Genomic DNA, 21,238 nt, shown 5'->3' on the forward strand with positions numbered 1-21,238 from the left:
GTTTTCTGTGTTTTTGGCGTGGTGTATGGTATTTGGCAAATGTCCTTAGCCAGAGTGACTTGCAATTTAATCATGGGTCCAAAGCAGGCGAAGGTAGTGTTTGGAGTTGTGCTTAAGCAATCTTATAGGTGTAGCACAGTGTTTTTTTTCTTGGTTGGGGGGCTTGAGGGGGTTAAACCCCAGTCTGATGCGTGGGGAGGGCATATTGGCCACTATGTATTTGTATCCCAAAGGAATTCCCAAAGGGGAATTCCATGGATTTTTCAGGACATCTGGATAATTCTTCAATTACCCAAAATTGACCAGTGAACTTAAGCATGTCCTGTAAATTTGTATATGTTATGTGAAAGATAATCTGAAAATTTGAAACAAATGGTTCTCATGTATGTCTCCGCCACAGATTCTTTTGAAAACATGTGCCACATGTGTCAGCCTCCAGTCCTGGTGGGCACAGACTCCACAGACTTCAGCATGCTGCCTCATTAAACACACCTGATTCAGCTAATCAGCTAATTAGCAAGGCCTTTTTGAACTGAATTCAGAGCACTAGATGAGGGTAAATGCTAATCTTGACCTGGGCAATGTGGCCAAAAATGTAATGTCATGATAAAACCATTTTATACCGGACCGGTCGATATCAATACATATCACGATAAATGTCAGACCATTATTTCTTTCAAGTTTGAGAGTGACATTTGCTCTTGGGTGCTTAAAAGCTGTTTTAAACTATCCTTTATGGTCATAACATGACAAACACTCACCAAAGAGTGGAACATTACACAAATCTGTCATGGGAGACTTAGAGCAAGTTTCTGATTAGCTGTTTTTACCAGGTGAAAAAGCACATCTGCAATTTTTATAATAGTCATAATTTAAGAAAGAAAACAGATTATTTTAGCTGTCTTGTGACGAGTGCTAAACTGTTTAGTTTCTCAACAACATTAGCTTAATTGGAACAGCAAACATTAGCTAGATAGATAGAGCATATCACGGTATTCAAACACCAGCTAGCAGATGACTGGCTTTCTCTATTCTATTGCAGTAGTTTGAGGGGTGAACCTGAAGTGTATCAGGCTTGATAAAATATGATATTGATATGATATTGGGCTCTAATATACATGTAGCTTTTTGCTGTTTGAAAGTACTATCAGAAGGCTCCATATGTTTCAATGGAGCTCTGGCTGAAAAGAAAAGGCTCTATGTGTGTCGATGGAGCCTGAGCGAGGGGGGCCCTAGTTTCAGGTCCCAGGAGAGAGTTGGGCCTCTCTGTCTTTCTAGAAGCTGAGGCCATAATAACAAAAACCAGATGTAAGCCATACCATAAGATATTGTCACATGTTAATGTATGGATTTTGTGTTATGTGTGTGCGTAAATTTAGCTTAAAAAGCTGAAGCATCTTGGACTGGAGGAGAGATTCCACATTGGCTTCTGGGTCTCTGCAATAAGGGCTTTAAGCGCTATCTTTAATTTTAAATAAAGTTGTTCATGTTTAAATTCAGATAGTGTCTACAGAGCTTTCGTCATCCCACCTACACAACTGAGAATAAACAACAAACCGCAATATATCTGACACTCGCTGTGTAAAAGCATTAACTGCAGTGTGAATCTCTCTCACCAGAGTCCTCCTTCTAGGTACATTTAAACTGAAAATCAGCGCTTTTTGTCATGTTGATCTACAGTAACATCAATTCATCATGCTGTGTGAGTGACTCGAGCGCTGCTTCAAGTTAGCCAGGTGCTGAAAACTGCTAGCCTGGGAAGCTAGCGCTCTCCCACTCTCTAATGCCACACATAAAACATCGCATCCTCAGGTTCCTTTTGTTTAAATCAGGGCTGTAACTTCCATGAACCCACTTCTTTCTTTCACTTTTGTTGCTTGGGAATGTACTAATACTAAAATATGACTGAGTGCTGTGGAAGCACTGTAATTGTGTGGAGCAGGCATGATTTAACGCTGATAAAGCTTGTTCGAATGTACGGAAAGAGGTGCGATCACTGTAGGACAGTACAGTTACACCACTTACCTTGTCACTCACACTTGCTCACAGGAGAACAGATCACCGGTCGCTCCACTCACACAGGGAATTCCACATTTCAGATGTTGCTAAAGTATATTTGGCGACCCTTTTTTACTCCCTCTCTAATCATGTTGAAAAACTCCGAAGTGCACCCTCTCCTGGCGACAACAGAGTAGTGTCACAGTAGAAAGAGAGAATGGTGTACTATATTAAACATTTATCAACATTATTTAACATTTATCAACAATATTTAACATTTTTTATAGCTCTACTGAGGAAAGTTGTATCGCAATAATTATCATTATCGTTTTATCGCCCAGTCCTATGCTAATCTCTGCAGTGCTTTGGCCTGGAAGGTCCTCGGTTTGACATGCCTGTTTTAGACCGTAATCATCTTAAAGCAATGTTTTACGCAGAAGATATGAGCTTTAACAGTATAGATGAATGAGGGCTCATTATTTGGCAAGCAACAGGTCACCAATGCCTTTTTTATGCATGTGTTATAACTGCTTATTTAGGTGTTTATGATTTAATTAAACCTCATTATTAACTATTAACTATTTTTAAACCATTTAAAAACTCCTTAAAGGAGTAGTCTTATTGTGAAGTGGTACTAAAAAGGATGTTGACAGCATATCTTTAAAAGCTATTTAGAAAGTTATTTCTTTGAAGCATTTAGTTACTTTAGTGTTTGTCGATGCACACCAGTTTGCTGTAGGTGGGTTTGTTTGGTTCTAGCGAAGATCGCAGATCAAATCTCCTGCTCTTACATGTCAGTGATCTGTGACTGGTTATATTGCATGTGAGTAAAACGATACTTTCAAAGTGAGCAGCTCTGGGCACCACTGTCTGATGATATGTTGATATGCAGATGTCTAAAGGCTTAGTAATAAAAACAGCCGGTTTAACTCTGAGATGAAGAGAAGTTAGAAAATTTGTCAAGTAAAATTTTATTTTTCATAAAACAACACAAATTTTTAATTTCTCTTTTCAGATTTTTGTGAAAAGTGAAATCTTGTATTTACTCTGAATAACGTATTCAACATTGCTCTTGTCACAGACGCAGACCTATGAGATCATTCTGACTCTAGGACAGGCATTTGAGGTGGCCTATCAGATGGCTCTTCAGGCACAGAAGGCCCGGCGTCACAGTTCCTATGCTGGTCCAGTCTCTGAGGTCATTGAGACCAAGACCAGCAGACCGACTTCTCAGTATCGCAACAGCATGCGTCGGTCGATGGTGAGCAACCACTGTCTCAAACATTTACTGTGTATAACTTGGTATCTTTTAAATACGTTTTGAGTATGTTTACATCTTTCTGTATATCAGATGTCCTGTGTTGCATTTTCCCCTGTCCTAACTGATTTCTGTCTTGTCTTCTCCTGTCCCTGGCTTGTTGTCCTGGGCCTTTAACACACATATGTGCCTCTGCTCTCGCTCCTCCTCCTTCCCAGGGTGCACCTGTACTAGAATGCCGCTGCTGCTACTGTCACACCTGCTCTGCCCACCGCCCCTCCTACCTCCCGCTGCCCTCTGTCAGCCCTGGAGTCCAGGTTCTGCACTTCTTTCATTCTTTCTTTTCATCTCTCTCTTTCTACCCTTCCTCACATACTCGCATCTTCTCTACCAGTCATTTTCCACCCTTTAACTAATTTTCTTGCCACTTTTCATTCTTTCACGTTTACCTACTTTGTTTAATTTACACATTTGGTTGTCAGGCCATCAGCTTTACAACACAAATTGAAGTCCGGATACTTCTGCGAGGGTGCTGCAATGTTTGTTCAGTGGGGAATGAGATAAAGAGGATCACGTCAGGGTTTCACGTGTCCGAGTCAGAGGTTTTAGCTTGAGGATTAGCTTTTTAATATTTGGTCTTTTGATCATATTCGGCCTATGTTAACAGTTTTGCCTGGACGGTGGTCGCACCAAAGTAAACAGGACATTCTTGAAATGCCAAAATGGAACTTGCTTTCGAGGAATTTCATTCAGACACAGTGATGTCTTTAGTCATGTCCTCTCAAGACAGGTTGTGCCCATTGGGGCAGAATATTTTCTCAAAAAAAGAAAAACTCTTCCCAAAAATGGCTTCCTTATGTTTAAAACACCATCACTTTCCAGCTTTTGAAAAATGCGCATTTGCTCAGATCTACTGTTCCATCTGCAGGAGGAAAATTCTGAATTGTATCACATTAGGTTTTCTGACTATTTTGAAATGTAAAAGGACACTCCAGCCAAAATTAAAAATGAAACCATCGCTGCTCGTGTTGGAAATATGCTTACTTGCATACTCCAGCAGTACAGCAGTAGTCTTTACAGTGGTATGTTCTGCGTTAAAAACTAGGATAACTCCTACTGATGATGCATCTTGATAGTTACAGGAACATTTGAAAAAGTTCTTTGAGGAAGATTTTCTAGGGTTATTCTGAAAGCTGTTTGATGCAGGAGGAAGGTAGATAGGCTAATGTTGCAGCTAGGAAGCAGAAAATCCTTTTACAACAATGTAACTGTTGTAGCTATCTTCATATTTGGAGAATGGATTACTCAAATGACAAAAAAGGCTCATCAGATGAGGAGGACAACAAGCTAAAAGCTAAAGTTAGCAAGGTAGAAGGGGATCTAGATACCTTATCTCAGTTTGGCTTCATTTCTCTGAATTAAAGGGTAAAAAAGTTATCTCAGATGTTGATTTTGTGCTGAATAAAATTAGAATTACTGTTTTCTGTACAATCTTGTTTAACAGCAGAGGTAAAACTATTGCTAGTTTGGTTGTCTTTAATAGCCAATAGCTCAGTGGTGAGGAGTCAAGATTGGTTGACGCCACAGGGATTCCCAGTGGTTGTTTGTATTTGCATAATGCATGATGGGTATTGTAGTGAGAAAACATTGATGAATGGAAATATGAAAACAGTATAAATTTGTGAATTCTTACAAAGTGATGTGGCCAAGACACACAAAGCTGCAGTACAGAATACTACAGGGCTGCAAGTTTTAGGTCAGAATGCCCCTTTAAAAAATAGCAATCTTCTTAACTAATGTAATAGCAATTATTAAAAAGCATGCAAATTTAGTATTCATGTTGTTGGAAACTGGACCCCGGGGTTTGATAAAAACAAAGAAATAGCTTAAAAAGATATGCTAAGATGGCTAAATACATGCCATCACAGTTATCTACCAATGTGCAGTTAAGATCATGCTAACTGCTGACCTTCTTTTCATGTGAGCTTTCCTGCGATGTTTAAGATTTTTAAAAGTACTGAAAATGATAAATGGTTATAAAGGATGTCATTTTTAAATTGACATTACTTGTTGCATTACCAAATGTTCAGCTTTGTCTTGATGAAAGTAATGGAATGGACAAATTCTTAGTTCAGCAAAAGCACTGCATCATGTCCAGACACCACTTTTGGTGTGTGTTAAATGTTCACGATGATTTCTCCTACACCGTGTCCATTCTATGGCACACGAGGTGGGCGATGCGTTGGCTGGCATCCAGTCCCGCAGTCTCACGCCACCTACCCCTCCTCCCTCCCCGGCAGATGGACCCCGCAGAGCAGGAGATGGACGTGCAGTCCTTGGGCAGCACCAGCTGGCTCTTCGACCCCCGTGACTCCTCGAGGCCACCCAGCAGCGCCAAGTACGAGACCACCATATTCTGAAGTGGGGGTACAGCCCTAAAACCCCAGCCCCACATCCGTCACACACCCTTCCAACTTGACCGCCCCCCTTGCCCCCTGAGAAAACTTTATTGCCCTGTGCCTTTTCACTGTGATTTGTAGCCTCCCTCAGGGCAAGATCTATTCCCTGCACTCCCCCCAAACCTCCCAGCCCTCACCTGTGTAGCCCTCTACTTCCACTTCTCCATGTTGAACTGGGTGCTGGATTTCCTGGACCCTGCCCTCCAGGGCCCTCCTTGAATTCTCCCGTCTCAATCTGACGGCCTGCGCATTTGCCTCTGAATGGTTTAGCCTGATCTCTTTTCTTTTTTTTTTTTATCACAGTGCTGAATGTTTACGGTCCAACCTCTCATATCAGTGGGTTTTGCTGCTGTGAAGCCTCTGAGCACAAACTGAAGTATAGCGGTTTATCAAGTCTTCTCATGTAGTTCAGAGACCTGTAGCGTTTATATCTTTACTTTTTTCTTGGCTGACATGAACCAAACTATGTTAGCGACGCAAGCATTTTTCAGATCAGCACAGCAATACTGTCATGACCAGTGTTGAACATTATTACCATTACCATTTCTAGATGCGATGTACAACAAATTCCCTTTTGCACTGTATTCCCAAGCACTATATATTCTTTCTAGCTTGACCCACATTTCCGTAGCCTTGATTTTTCTTCACGTGTGCTTTTCTTTATTCCCAATTCACACCCAGTGCTTCCTCTGTCTTACCAGGCATCCGCAGCTGTGAGGGCCTCTGAAGAGCACCTATTCCAGTTTTGCACAGAAGTGTAGTCTGGGATTTGAAATGCAATAATGAGTAAAGAGGGAATCAGGGCACAGGCTTAGTACAGTTCCACCCCAAAACGGCACTAAATGTCCAAAACCAGATACTCCACTGTTGCGTTTCTGTAAATCTTTACCATGCAAATTCATGACAATGTTGTTGGCTGCATTGATCATCCCTTGTTTTACCCCTCCTTACTTTAGCATATATGTAGCATCACCAGGGCTATGACTAAGTGTGGTAAATTGCAGCATGAATTTTGAATTAACTACGGTTAATTTCTTGAAGAGTTCCAAGTGAAAATCGTGAGCAGTTTTGTATTTGTATTCTTACATTGTAACATCACTTAGTAAATACAGTATTTGTGTATATCTGTTCAAGCTCGTTTTGATTGCTGGTTTGTTTTTGTAAGTATGACTTGCTTACCTCAGTCGGCAATGTTGACAACACAGGCGTTCGTAGGAGACAAAGTGTCTTGCAATTCAAATGACGGTAAACGCTTAGGCCTGCTTTCAGGTTGAAAGGATCCAATCATGGACCCAATTATGCACCATATGAGGGAACGAACTGTAAGCAGGATGGGGGATCAAGAGGAAGATAGGCAAAACACAATGGAGTGGGTCTTATCAGCATATTGCAAATTCTGACTTCTGCTTGCCTTTATGAGAATGAAATACAAAATCAACTCAGATTCATTGGCGGAATGAAGGATGGGCTACTTTTCCCCTTCAGTCTTCAGTTCTGCATTTTATTTTTGAAGCTTCTTTGATGAGAGATGCTCCAGTGGTTGTTTTCTTCAAACAGATTGCCCTCTAAACACACAGTATTTGATATATTACATGTTCCTAGTCATCTTTTGTTGTATGTTCCTCGCTGTGAATGTTCTGTGTATGGTGGGCTGTCAGTCATGCTCAGTTGCACTGCTTGTCTCTGCCGACTCCTGTTCCCAAGGTCGTTTGTTAAAACAGTGTTGGTTCCTCTGTGACCGTGTTGCACATCCTCAGCCTCCTGACCATTGCATCCACATGCTGTCACTTGCCATTAGCCTCGTTTGCCATTGTTGGTTTGCACCCGTTTCAAAATCTGCCTCTCATTGACCACCGCTGTCCCATCTCAAATCACACCATCACATCGTACTAAATGTTAGCTTTGTATGTTTTGTTTGAGACTGTTCATTTTAGCAATATTTTTTAGATCTTTTTCAATTTTGTACCATATTGCTAGATTCACTTTAAGCAAAAGACATAAAATCCAGTTGGCTAAAGAGACTACTTTCTGAACTCAAATATATTTCTTCCCGTGTAGCTGACTCCGCCTTTCAAGTTTCCGGACACCAAGGTGTGAATAGAAGGGGAATCAGGTGAAACGTTGCGTGCGAGTGACAGATCGAGATGTCAATCATTCAGTGGCCCTAAATTGCGGCATGAAGAGAACGATCCCGTACTGTGATTACTCCTATTATGAGCTTAGACAAAGTCACAGCTTGGAGGATTTGCTTGAGAGAAGGGCCTGTGCGCATCACGTCTAATGTTACACAGCCACAGCATGCTAGTCTTTTATATGTTTGAATAAAATAAACTCACTATTTACTTGACTATTTAACAGCGACAAGAGACCATCTCAGAGAGGTCGCCAACTTGGAATTTTGTGGAAAACTGTGAAAAACTGGAGTAGCATCCTAGTACTGAACACTGTGTGAACAACTAACATTTTTAAAGTCCCGTCCCTGTCGCCCTCCCCCCAGCCTGGGGTTTATTTAGACATGTGGAACTCCTGGACATGAAGACTGACTGCAGCAAGACAATGTACATTTAGGCTAATGGCACTGAAGGTAGATTCGCCTCACTTTTACAACAAGGAGTTAATATTCTGTTCACTATAGGGCAGCTTTTAGTATCGCTTGGATGGCTTATGTGACCTTAGACGCAGAGCCAGTCAAAGTTCTAAGAGTATGCCTGGAAAAAGAACACCTATGTCAGAAGTGATGAGCAAAAATAAATCTTTGTAAATCAAAGCACTGCATCTAGAAACTGACTTTATCTGAAATAAATTGACTGATTAAATACTCACACTGTGAAAAGGCAGAAAGGCAGCACATTTATAACCTTTCACATTAGCAAGTTGTGTTATTTATGCTTACGTGGAGCATTTCACTAATTTCTAAACCAAAAAAAGCCCCTGTCTTCATAATCACTTGCACTTGTCTATACCAGTTGCATTTACATGTTAACACCTTTCTCTTCTTAAGCCTGAGACATCTTATTTTGTTTGCACTGAGTAGTTGGGTATGATGTTAAGACAGTTTATTTAAAAAAAAAGGAAAAAAATGAACTGAACACTGGGCTGTGTCAAAAGATAATTCCTAATTTATGCTTCCCTACCCAAAATGTTCATGTCATGTAACAATTCTTTCAGTTAGTTAAGTCACATCAATATAAATGTCACTGACCTAATAAAATTTAAGGACATTTTCCTTTTTGCCAGTCCTTTAGCCATTTATGATTCTTGCACACTTCACACTTCTTATGTCTGGAATATTACAAAACTTTATTGGGGTCTTAAATCATACAGCTCTAAATAGGCGCACAAATAGTTGCTTGTCTGGTGTTACTCCACATTTATCTTCTGTATCTTAACCGGTGAATGATGGCAAATTGGAGGAAGTAAAAAAGCTGGATATTTTATATAAAAAAACAAAACAAAACATCCAACCAAATTAAAATAAGAAAAAACTGTGTGCCACCAAATGTGAATCACCGATATTTAGATGGGGAAAACATTTAAAACAAGTGTAACATCAGGGGTACTTATTTGATGGAGTCTTTGTTTGGGAAAGGTGGGCAGTCATGGCACAACAAGTCTTTCTATCGATCCGGCCGGGCCATGCCAGGTCTGACAGACAGCATCATTGGCCGAGAGGGAGGTCGCATCATATGGGGGCCAGGCATCATTTGCATGTGTCCACCCATAGGGGGCCGCATACCTGGGCCTGCAGAAGAGAGATTCATTTTGGTTACTATCAACACAGATTCTCTGTAGAAACTCGCCAGTAAGTAAAAGAAACCGTCACCCTACCTGGACCACCAGGCATCCCATGTGGAGGAGGGCCCATCATGGGCATCATTGGAGGACCACCCATTGGAGGGGCCGGTAGCATGCCTGGCCGAGGAGGTCCACCTTTAATGGAAAGTTCAATGTCAGTGAATGAACATAAGCACTTTTGCAAAATTCTGCTAGTATTCAGTTTCCCTGCAAAACCTGCATTACAGTTAAGCCTAATGTATATTTTATAAGGCCCCGCTGTCATCTGACAGTTGGTGTTGTCACGCATTTGTAGTTCAGTGACGGGTGTCTTTAGCATTTAGATGTTATATTTATGGTACATAAATTGAGAGACAAAATACTTGTCATGTTGCGAGAATGTAAGACTTAATGAAAAACAAGGTGGTTTATTTTCCCCCCTTGAGCCTTGATCTTTTCATTTCCAAGAGATCTGTACTCACTTACAGCACTTGTACTAAAGTTTAAAAGCCAGTAAAGTTTGATAGATACATGATTCTATTTCTAAATGGCAAAATTATTGTTCATGCATATGCACTTTTCTTCCACAATATGAACCGCACACTTTAAATTATAAGCTGTGCAACTGGCTTATTCTTTCTAAACTAGTAAGAGCCAATGACTATGAAGCAAAGCCTAATATGCAGTGTTGTATGGGTAAGTAGAAAAACCAAGATTAGTCGCAACATCATTTTCCTTAAAAAAAAACCCAGTACTTACTAATATTAGGATGTGGGAGGAGGGATCCACCTGGAGGAGGAGCACCAGGGAACGGCGTGGGGGGAATTTTCCCCTGTTGGAAAGCAGCCGCTGGAATGACATTCACAAAAATGTTTAGTATGCAATGCAAGAGATATGGGTTCAAACCTTTTCAACCAAACGTCCTCTGAAACAGCTTATGAAAAGGAGAATGCTGCTTTACGTGTGATGAATATGTTGTTTTCAATATGCAAATAAACACTAAAAAATGATTAGTGGCAGATTTCAAGAAAAGCATTACTTGCAGTGGTTGTATATTTACATTAAACAGTGCAGTACAATACTACATAGTTGAACCTGCTACAATTGGTGTTGTACTATACTGCTCAAAAAAAACAAAGGGAACACTTAAACAACACAATAACTCCAAGTAAATCAAACTTCTGTGAAATCAAACTGTCCACTTAGGAAGCAACACTGATTGACAATTTCACAGCTGTTGTGTAAATGGAATAGACAACAGGTGGAAATTATTGGCAATTAGCAAGACACACTCAATAAAGGAGTGGTTCTGCAGGTGGGGACCACAGACCACTTCTCAGTACCTTTCTGCTTTCTGGCTGATGTTTTGGTCACTTTTGAATGTTTGTGGTGCTTTCACACTCGTGGTAGCATGAGACGGACTCTACAACCCACACAAGTGGCTCAGGTAGTGCAGCTCATCCAGGATGGCACATCAATGTGAGCTGTGGCAAGAAGGTTTGCTGTGTCTGTCAGCGTAGCGTCCAGAGGCTGGAGGCGCTACCAGGAGACAGGCCTGTACACCAGGAGACGTGGAGGAGGCCGTAGGAGGGCAACAACCCAGCAGCAGGACCGCTACCTCCGTCTGAGATGAGATCCTCAGACCCCTTGTGAGACCATATGATGGTGCGGTTGGCCCTGGGTTCCTCCTAATGAAGTACAATGCTAGACCTCATGTGGCTGGAGTGTGTCAGCAGTTCCTGCAAGATGAAGGCATTGAAAATATGGACTGGCCCGCCCGTTCCCCAGACCTGAATCCAATTGAGCACATCTGGGACATCATGTCTCGCTCCATCCACCAACGCCACAGTGCACCACAGACTGTCCAGGAGTTGGCGGATGCTTTAGTCCAGGTCTGGGAGGAGATCCCTCAGGAGACCATCTGCCACCTGATCAGGAGCATGCCCAGGCGTTGTAGGGAGGTCATACAGGCACGTGGAGGCCACACACAATACTGAGCCTCATTTTGACTTGTTTTAATGACATCACATCAAAGTTGGATCAGCCTGTCGTGTGTTTTTCCACTTTAATTTTGTGTGTGACTCCAAATCCAGGCCTCCATTGGTTAATAAATTTGATTTCCATTGATGATTTTTGTGTGATTTTGTTGTCAGCACATTCAACTTTGTACAGAACAAAGTATTCAATGAGAATATTTCATTCATTCAGATCTAGGATGTGTTATTTGAGTGCTCCCTTTATTTTTTTGAGCAGTGTATTTTGACTCCATTTAGTGTGGCAGCATGAGGTTTTAGACACAGCATTTACTTGACTAGTAAAAGTAACTGTTGAAAGGATGAAGTAGTACTCACTCGTTTTGTCTATAAGGCTCTGTGCTTGCTCCTCCATCCATTTCTGATAATAATCCTTAACATTTTCTTTATGTTTGCGTCCACTACAGTGTGTCTTCCTTACTGAGGGCTGCAAAGGCAACAATCAAGACATGTCAAAGATGTTTTTCAAAGACAAACATTAATGTTAACTTAATTCTTATGGATGTCCAGAAACATCAATACATACCGAATCATGTGTTAAGTATGTATCGCAGTAGTCACAGTAAAACCTGAAACACAGGAAAAATACCATGTTTGTCAGGCTGGTTTGGCAATTTGCCGAATCCTTCTTTGGAACCTGAAGCACAATAATGAAGTTGGCTTCTTACTCGACTGAAACCCACCATAAATGACTCCAGAATTGAAGTGCTACACAATTTAGGGTGGAACCGAACACTCAAATATGAAGTCAACTTTAAGGGGAACTCCGGTGACTTTTTAATGTACACATTGTGATCCCTGGCTCCTACCACAAACACTCTGTGTGTGTGTGTGTGTGTGTGTGTGTGTGTGTGTGTGTGTGTGTATATATGTATGTATGTATGTATGTATGCATGTATGTATATATATCTCAATAAATCAAAGCCTGTGAGTTTCTCTACAATGAACAATTTCATGCCCAAACACTGTGAATGAATCTGTTTACATCTCAAAGGCTGAATTATGCAGGAATTTTGAGAAGTCGGTTGACTTCTCCTTTCGGTACCGTGGCTGAGGCAGCCATACAAGTTAGCCGACGCAGCTAACACGCTAATAGAAGTCATTTTTGATGTAGGTTAGCATTGTTAGCAGTTTTTTGCGATTATTTTTCCAAACGATTAGTTAGCTCTAGTGTTAATGTGCCCCAAAAACGGCAGAACACACAAACACCGGTTAAAACGCAGAAAATAAAACCGGTTTTACTTCCAAACAGCAGAACAACAGAAAGAAGCACTGAGGAGCCGAAGCCTAGCTTAGCTAGCATGCTACAATGCTGTTACTCAGATTATCACCGACTTTCTGATCTCGATAAACGAAATACAAGAACCTCATTCAAACCCAGACATTTCTGTGTATTTTGTGTATTTAAAAATAAGTAATAAGTTAAAAGAACTTACTTCGGCATCTTCACGGAGAAAGACGGCGCTGCACCAGCCGGACCTTCAGTCTGTCGGAGGCTTTAGTGGATCCTGTGCGTGAAGACACAAGAAAGACTCCACCAGCGCCACCTGGTGACCCGGTGGAGTCAACCTGCACACTTAAAAAGATGGTTCTTTATTAAAGCCGCTGGTTCTATTTAGAACCATGAGTTCTACATTGAGCCCTTTCATGCTTAAACGGTTCTTTGCACGGAGAAGCGGTTCTTCACATTGATGGAGAATGTGTTGTATTTGATTCTATGTAGAACCTTTTTGATAATAGTTCTATATAGTACCAAAAACGGTTCTATTTCAAATGTCTAACAGTAGAAAACCCTTTTTGGTGCTATACCGAGCCATTTTCAAACAGGTTCGCTGATGTGATGGTGGTGTGTTAGTGTGTGTTGTGCTGGTACGAGTGGATCAGACACAGCAGTGCTGCTGGAGTTTTTGAACACTCACTGTCCACTCTATTAGACACTCCTACCTTGCCGGTCCACCTTGTAGATGTAAAGTCAGAGATGAGAGCTCATCTGCTGCTGCACAGTTTGTGGTGGTCGTCCTCTAGACCTTCAGCAGTGGTCACAGGACCCTGTTGGCTGGATGTTTTTGGTTGGTGGACTATTCTCAGTCCAGCAGTGACAGTGAGGTGTTTAAAAACTCCAGTGGCACTGTTGTGTCTGATCCACTCAGACCAGCGCAACACACCACCACGTCAGTGTCACTGCAGTGCTGAGAATGATCCACCACCCAAATAGTACCTGCTCTGTGAGGGTCCATGGGGGTCCTGACCACTGAAGAACGGGGTAAAAGGGGCTAACAAAGTATCAGAGAAACAGATGGACTACAGTCTGTAACTGTAGAACTAGCTATAAGTCCAGCTATACAGTAAGTGGAGCTGATCAAATGGACAATGAGTGTAGAAACAAGGAAGAAACTCTACACTTGCAGTGGCCGGCCAGGGTGTATATTCAGTTGCACCTTGTGTGTCCATCACAGGGGTGAGCAAAATGGCAAAAAAAGTAATATTAGATATCTTCATGACATTTTTACATCATGTGCATTATAATATTTAGTTGTACTGAAGTTGAAAGACAAAAAAACTATCAAAAACTACAAATCGAGTGAGTTTTATTCAACGTTTTCCAAACTGCACAAGTCCAATTAAACAGGACTAATTATGCTCTTTCTGTAATGAAACATGCAGTTGGTGAACATTCTTCAAGTACTGACAATTTCCAAAACATGCCCAGGAAAGCGTACTGTGATGTAATTTATCATAACAATGATGAACATTGTCATATCGCCCGTCACTAGTCCATCACTTTAAAAACACATCTGGACATAAGGACAAACTCATTTGCCGTTGTTACGCTGCATTTAACATGAATTTATTTACACACAAACAACTCAAACTCTTACAACTGCATGCAACTAGATTGAATCAGCAAATCTAGCGCCAAAGATTTCCCCACAGCAGTTTCTATGTAGCAGCTAGAGGCGAACGACAAGACATGACAGCCTTGGTAACACTTTACTGAAGGCCAGCATTCGTAAGGATACAGGACACCTGCAAGAGCCTTTCATGACGAACACTATAACACTGACAAACGAACTAATCCTGCATAAACTTTAATGATGGCTTATTCCAGCAAGTCATGTTTTTGAAGTTATATCACTTGAGCCAGGGTTATGAAAACTACTGCTGGTGGAAATAAGCCTTTGTAGGCCTAAATATCTATACAGGTTTATGTCAATTCCCATGAACAGCTTAAATAGGTGTTGTGGAGCCTTATGCCCTTCAGTAAGGTCTTAGCAGCTGATCAATGATCATCACAAATCAATCATTTGTAGTAGGGATGGGCAATATGACAATATAGATCATTATCATAATATATTGTCAATGCAATACAGTATGCTTTTCTGAACATGTCGCATAAAGCATCAATACTTTAGTGCAACACAGTATGCCCAATTTCCAACAAAAATGATTGTGGTCAGTTTTTAATAGTATTTTCTGTATAAATGTGGCACAACTTGTTCTTTTTTCACTGTTCCACTGATCAGATGAATGAAAAAATAAATATGGTGACTGTGTGCATCATGAAAATGTCCTGACATATTGCAATATTATATTTTTGCCAAATCGCCCACCTCTAATTTGCTGTCCAATTATTTAGACTTTAGGAAGTCATACCAAAACAAATGGTAGCTTAATGCAAGAGACGTTATAATGATGCTTCATGAAAGTACAGATAAGAATGAAAATACATTTATGTTTTTTTAAACATTCCTCACTGACTTGACCTCTGCACACATGGAAAGCTGGAGTATTAACCATGCATAACGGTAGAATTCACATAAGACTGAATCTGCTGCAGCAGCAATTATGAAACCACTGTACTGTACTAGGTTTACTCCAGTGTTTCATAGGTATAGATTTTTTACACATTGCTGAAATCCTTATATCTCCAAAATGGTAACTGTACATTTCTTTCAGTCCATTCATCATAAAATTTACATACAATGTAAAGGACAACATAATTTTCAAATTATGTCAAAAACTGAAAAATGACAAAAATGAAAATACAAGGTTTTCTTCCGAAACATCAGCATACCTCTTTGCATGGTTACCGTTTACACTTGTTTATTGGTTAATGATATTATGAACGGACCATATTATAGCATTTCTGTTGACACATTCTGAGAAAGAAGAACTTATTAGAAAAACCCATGGATACCTTTTTTCCCCCATGTGGACACTAAAGAAGATTGCAGGCAGTCCTTCCCTTTGTCTTTCAGGTTCCATAGGTACTTTAGTAATTGTTAAAAATAGCATGCCGTCTGAACAAGACAGCAGAATATGCAGATGTTTTATTTTAATTATGATCTAATCAATCAGTAGAACAATACACATGACTTTTTTTTCTTATTTACATCTGAGCTCTGTCTGTTCTATTCACACAAAACCTCAAAAGTTTAAAAGAGTCCTTTGATATCAATCAAAAAGTGCTGCCATAGCATGGCCTGCAGGGTTCAAGTCTGCATCAACCTCATTCTGAGCCTTCAAACCTCATAATTCTATCTTAATAAGGATCTAAAATGTCCAAATTGTTTCATAATGAAGAAAAAAAATACAGTGATAAAATTCTAAATATCAGAGGAAATGTGCATTTTCTGTCCACAGTCCTTCTCCTCTCTCACGAGTGAACCAAATACTAACATTGCAACAGGATGATGTCAAGTGATGCCATCACATCCACCAGCTTCTCCAAGGCCCAACGCTGGCCTGAGCCCACTGTCTGTTTATAAAATGGCTCTCAGAGGTTAGACTTGGGTCCACTGTTCACAGGAATGGCCCTGAGCTCTGTCCGCATGCACAGGTACTCGCCAATGACCGCCATCAGAGCAATGCAGGCCATGTTAACCAGCCACCATGACAGGGCAACAGGGAGATGAGAATTATAGATCCAGCAGCCGATCATATGGAAGAAATGAACCGTAACTGTGAAGTCCAAGCACTGCTTCCCACGACGGATGAAGAACCACAAACCCAAAGCACTGAGGGAGACCCAGAGACGGACAATTAGACCAGTGTGCTAGGTTGTACTAGCGCATAATGCGGCTTGAAGCTAGTTGTTTGCATATATTCATGTTTCAGTAATGTTTATAAAGACACTGCGTTCTTGCTATAGTAAAATTTACTTATTACAATATAAGAAGAGAAACTGAATTCTATCTGTAATTCTGAAAGGATCACTAAAGGACAGGCACAGTACGTTGACAGACGTATCGTGCAACAGAAGGTATAATTATTAGAAAGTACATGGGCTTTTTTTTTTTTATATAAAAGTGGACAGTACAGAATACATAAATGGACAGTACTTACCACGTAAGAGAGTTCAGAATGAAAGCCATCATAGACAGCCGTCCTTGTGTGGTTGAAAAACCAAGAACCTCAAAACAGAAAGCAGAAAGCCATAAAAATCTCTAGCCTTTAAATGTACCACTGTCTGAAGGAAAGCTTTATCTGTGATCTCTACAGCTTCTCATTGAAGCAATTACTTTCTATTAAGCCATGGATTTTGAATAGGAAGATACTATAACTATATACAATACACAGTGATTCCTATAGCTTTGGAGCCACAATACAGAGGCCTGCACCTCTGGGCTTGAAAAAAAACTTACTTCATAACTAAAGATCTGATCAAGTGATCTGTTTGTCTGTACAAGACCATCCACACCCGCCATCCACAGCCCCAGGAAGCTGTAGTAGATGCACTGCATGAGGATAATTTGGGAAATGATGAGGACTGGATCCCAGATGTAGCTGCGGAAATGACTTGCCATCTCTGAACTGTGGAGAGGGACACCCAAGTCCCAAGAGAACAACAAGAAGGCAGCCTGGATGAATGGGTTCACTCTGTCGCCCAACCTGGGCTCTGGAATAAACCAGAGAAGCAAAAGAGACAGACAGAGAAAAATGAACTTACTGTGATAGTTTATATAAAGGGGCCTGCAATTCTGGTTATACTGCTATTGCTGTTGCACAGCTTTGCATCCCTCAGCCTTATCAGTTCAACAGAAATCATGATGTCGATTTGGTTTTTTATCTTTTCTTTCATCAGTGCTCTGTCTGATAGCATAGCCACTGAAGAAGATGCTAATGATATTCAGCTTCTTAGAAGAAACATGAGCTATCTGGCTTGCTTCTGCACTAGCTATGAAACTAAAAAGCAGTCACATGTTTAAAATCATGAAATGCAGAGCACATATGACATCACTGTTCCACAGTGACATGCAGAAAATGAGCCAAAATGAAAAACAAAACCTCTATTAGAATATTTTAACATCACATGGCCTCTTTACTGACAAACAATTCATGAGGATTTGCATTTTAAAAAACAAAATGCTGAAATCATGTCAGAATTGGATACAATCCACTTTAAAATGCAACAAGCGCTCGGCTATATTGCCTTTTACACCATGAGGTATTATAAACGGATTCTCCTCACTGAAATGCAATCATCCATCCATCCATCCATCCATCCATCCATCCATCCATCCATCCATCCATCCATCCATCCATCCCTTATCCGAGTCCGGGTCGTGGGGGCAACAGCCTAAGCAAAGAGGCCCAGGCCTCCCTCTCCCCCGCCACCTCCTCCAGCACTGCCGGAGGGATACCGAGGCGTTCCCAAGACAGTCGAGAGATATAATCCCTCCAACGTGTCCTAGGTCTTCCCCGGGGTCTCCTCCCCGTCTGACATGTCTGGAACACCTCCCTAGGGAGGCATCCAGAGGCCATCCTTACCAGATGCCTGAACCATCTCAACTGGCTTCTCTCAACGTGGAGGAGCAGCGGCTCTAGTCCGAGCCTCTCGCGAATCGCTGATCTTCTCACCCAACCTCTAAGGGAGAGCCCTTATTGAAATGCAATCAATACAGTGAAAACAGTGAAATGCAGTGCGCACACGGGACTGCATTTAAACTGTATTTTTAAACACGGGGCATTTAAACAGTAACATGCAGCACATGCGCCAAAATGAAAAGGATTTAATGTTGCTTGAAGTACTGCATGGTGGCGAGCAATATAGTCGTGCCCTTATTACATTTCAAAGCAGATTGTAATCTATTCTCACACAAATTCAGCATTTCGTTTTTTAAAATGCAAATTCTCATTTCAGCAAAGAGGTCAAGCGAGAGGAAAAACAATGTAATAGAGGTTTGTTTTTTATTTTGCCATGTATTCTGCATGCCAATGTAATGACTGCTTTTCAATTTGGCATGAATTCCCCTCTATACTAGCAAACCAGCGGAAAACTAATTCAAACAGCCAGCACTCAGGGCTCCACCCAAAGCACTTAACTGTTCAAAAGTTCACCCCAACTTCAAGATACATTATCACAAGGGTTACCTAGCCTTTCCATTGGGATATCTCGCTGTAGAGACTATTAGCGCAGCACTATTGGATGCGAGCAGGCATGTTTACAACAGATGGCTGAATTATTGCATTTTTTTATTTTCGCCGGAGTGTCCCTTTAAGACAACAGCAGGAAAACACTATCGACAGGTCACCATACCAAGAAAGCAGCTAAACACTGAATATTAATCTCCTTTGAACCTACATAATAAATAAGTAATTAACTACTAACTTACTATTGAGTAACACTGAACTCAAATCTCAAGAGTGCTTATTTTTGATTTAACACGTTTTAATTTAATTTTAGCGATCTGACCACTTCGCTAAAATGGGGTGCAGTGCAGTCAGAGTGGTTAACTCGTCAAACCCAGGCTATCCAATTCAGATGTTGGTTAACGATGGCTAATTTTATCCCCCTCGCTAAATTACAGTCACGAACTCGCAAATGTAGAAGTTATTTTCGATTAAAATCCCCAGGTGCTGTTTTTTCCCCTCCAAAACACGCCGAAACTTCAAAATCGCCTTAAATGGCTTAAAGGGGAATTCCGCCACTTTTTCAAAATTTCTCAGACTCAGTTTTCTTTACAGCGGGTTAGCGTTAGACGTCGCCATGTATACAACACAAATATAGCTAGTCTACACGTGTCCTCTGAGTTTTATAACTACGTAATATTTATGATAGCTAGTAAAGTAACCACAAATAAGTCCATTATTATATAGTCAATAAGTAAATAAGTAAGTCATTAGGGGACTATATTGCCTTCTAACGCACTACATGTACCCCTCCGCCATGAATGGACTAAAACGCATTCGAAGCCAAACCGTTACAGGTTAACAAAACTATTCAAATATATAATTTTCTGTGAGGGAGCTTTTAGAGGTGGGCGTCTGGTTCCCATCAACACCACGGTGAAATGTTCCTATAGACCTGAATAGTTCACACCAAACCACACTGAATTACTTTGTTGACATCTTAACCGTTTAATTATGCAGCTTACCTGGAATTCAAAATAAATCGGTGGACTTGCCCTTTAAAGCTTTTTCAGTGTACAGCAACCTAAACGCGTCAGCCTGTGACACGTTAGTCGTTTACTAACCTCTTAGCTATAAAACGAACTTAGAGAAGTTACACAGACCCTCTAGCTTACAGATAATAACAGTTCGCTGCATGTCACCACGACCTGCTTCGGTCAGCCGAAATATCTGACCAATAAGATGACGGTGGTCGCGCTGTTAGCTCAGGCTAACGTTAGCCGAGTCGCAATTAGCTAACAGGCTACAAAAGCACTTCGATTACCTGAAGCGCTCCTGACATCTGATTTGGAAAGTCCGTCTCCGACACGAAGACAGACCCCTGTGAGTTCTAGCACATCCTGCTTAATGACCGGATAAAGACGAGACTGAAGGAGAAGCGGACGGGTTATATCAACAACATCAAACCAGCCTCACGAACGGGGCTTCCGCCCGGCGACGCATTTCAAAATAAAAGTTCAAATAAAAACAAACCAAAAAAATGTTGTCAAAAGGAGACACGACAGTGAATGGATTCATTAATAAATGTAAGAACGTACACGTACAATGTGAGCGTAACGTCGTCTATGAGGAAAGAACGAATGTATACTTGTAAAAGTATACATTTAAAAAAAAGGACAAAGGTGGCATCCAGCGAACCGGTTTCTTGTTACATTTAAAAAGGATATCTGTATGAGCTGTTCATCCTGTGACGTATGCTCAGAAACTCTTCTCCGCCTGTTTTGCCACTGTGTACACACACACACACACACATACACACACACACACACACACACACACTTGCCACTTTATTGGGTATTAGCGGCACTTGTGTGGACGAAAATGCCTTGTTGATGTGAGAGGTCAGATGAGAATGGGCAGACTGGTTCGAGAAAATAGAAAGGCAACAGTAACTCAAATAACCAACCAAAATCTCTGAGGAACGTTTCCAACACCTTGTTGAAAGTGTGGCATGAAGAATTAAGGCAGGTCTGAAGGCAAAAGGGGGTCCAACCTTTTACTAGGAAGGTGTACCTAATAAAATGGCTGGTGAGTGTGTGTGTGTGTGTGTGTGTGTATAGATGGTTAATCATCTGCTTCACTGCAGTTCCTAAAATGACTTTTATACATCAACATATTTCCCGACGAGACAAATTCCGATTCCTGCTATTTAGATAGTCTCCACTAGAGGTCTCAAGCTAGAGTGAGCTGCTGGAGACTCAGATAGTGACCAGACTCAGAGACAGCAGTTCACACTTGCAGTGTTTCATACTTGTGAGCTCATTTATTGCACTTATAGTGTCCAAGTGTGTCTCCTTTTAAAA

General features: G+C 41.0%; 3 protein-coding genes across 7 annotated transcripts in view; 1 reads left to right on the forward strand and 2 right to left on the reverse strand.

Annotated features, from left to right (window-relative positions):
* Nucleotides 1–9,124, forward strand: part of anks1ab (ankyrin repeat and sterile alpha motif domain containing 1Ab) — a 39,473-nt gene extending 30,349 nt beyond the window's left edge. Inside the window, exons 12-14 of one of the 4 annotated variants that reach the window (XM_017708395.2) lie at nucleotides 3,080–3,259; nucleotides 3,475–3,573; nucleotides 7,774–9,124. In XM_017708395.2, the coding sequence (XP_017563884.1) occupies nucleotides 3,080–3,259; nucleotides 3,475–3,573; nucleotides 7,774–7,812 (318 nt within the window). In that variant the 3' untranslated portion in view covers nucleotides 7,813–9,124. Of the gene's footprint in view, nucleotides 1–3,079; nucleotides 3,260–3,474; nucleotides 3,574–5,556 lie in introns of all 4 variants that reach the window. The other 3 variants (XM_017708394.2, XM_017708397.2, XM_017708396.2) reach the window with 3 other exon arrangements.
* Nucleotides 8,992–13,059, reverse strand: snrpc (small nuclear ribonucleoprotein polypeptide C). The gene is made up of 6 exons (XM_017708399.2): nucleotides 12,959–13,059; nucleotides 12,049–12,091; nucleotides 11,841–11,949; nucleotides 10,249–10,338; nucleotides 9,544–9,645; nucleotides 8,992–9,457 (listed from the first exon to the last, which is right to left on the reverse strand). The coding sequence occupies exons 1-6, from the start codon at nucleotides 12,964–12,966 to the stop codon at nucleotides 9,333–9,335; spliced, it is 477 nt and encodes a 158-aa protein (XP_017563888.1). The 5' UTR covers nucleotides 12,967–13,059; the 3' UTR covers nucleotides 8,992–9,332.
* A 1,034-nt stretch (nucleotides 13,060–14,093) lies between these two features.
* Nucleotides 14,094–20,388, reverse strand: sys1 (SYS1 golgi trafficking protein). Of its 2 annotated transcripts, none has more exons than XM_017708393.2 (4): nucleotides 20,200–20,388; nucleotides 17,168–17,421; nucleotides 16,869–16,936; nucleotides 14,094–16,540 (listed from the first exon to the last, which is right to left on the reverse strand). In XM_017708393.2, the coding sequence occupies exons 2-4, from the start codon at nucleotides 17,327–17,329 to the stop codon at nucleotides 16,300–16,302; spliced, it is 471 nt and encodes a 156-aa protein (XP_017563882.1). In that variant the 5' UTR covers nucleotides 17,330–17,421; nucleotides 20,200–20,388; the 3' UTR covers nucleotides 14,094–16,299. The 2 variants fall into 2 exon arrangements, with proteins under 2 accessions (XP_017563882.1, XP_037390669.1); XM_037534772.1 differs by lacking the exon at nucleotides 20,200–20,388 and adding an exon at nucleotides 19,901–20,188.
* Between the last annotated feature and the right edge of the window lie 850 nt (nucleotides 20,389–21,238).

The sequence above is a fragment of the Pygocentrus nattereri genome, chromosome 26 (assembly GCF_015220715.1).
Source record: "Pygocentrus nattereri isolate fPygNat1 chromosome 26, fPygNat1.pri, whole genome shotgun sequence".
In the NCBI taxonomy this organism is placed as follows: Eukaryota; Metazoa; Chordata; class Actinopteri; order Characiformes; family Serrasalmidae; genus Pygocentrus; species Pygocentrus nattereri.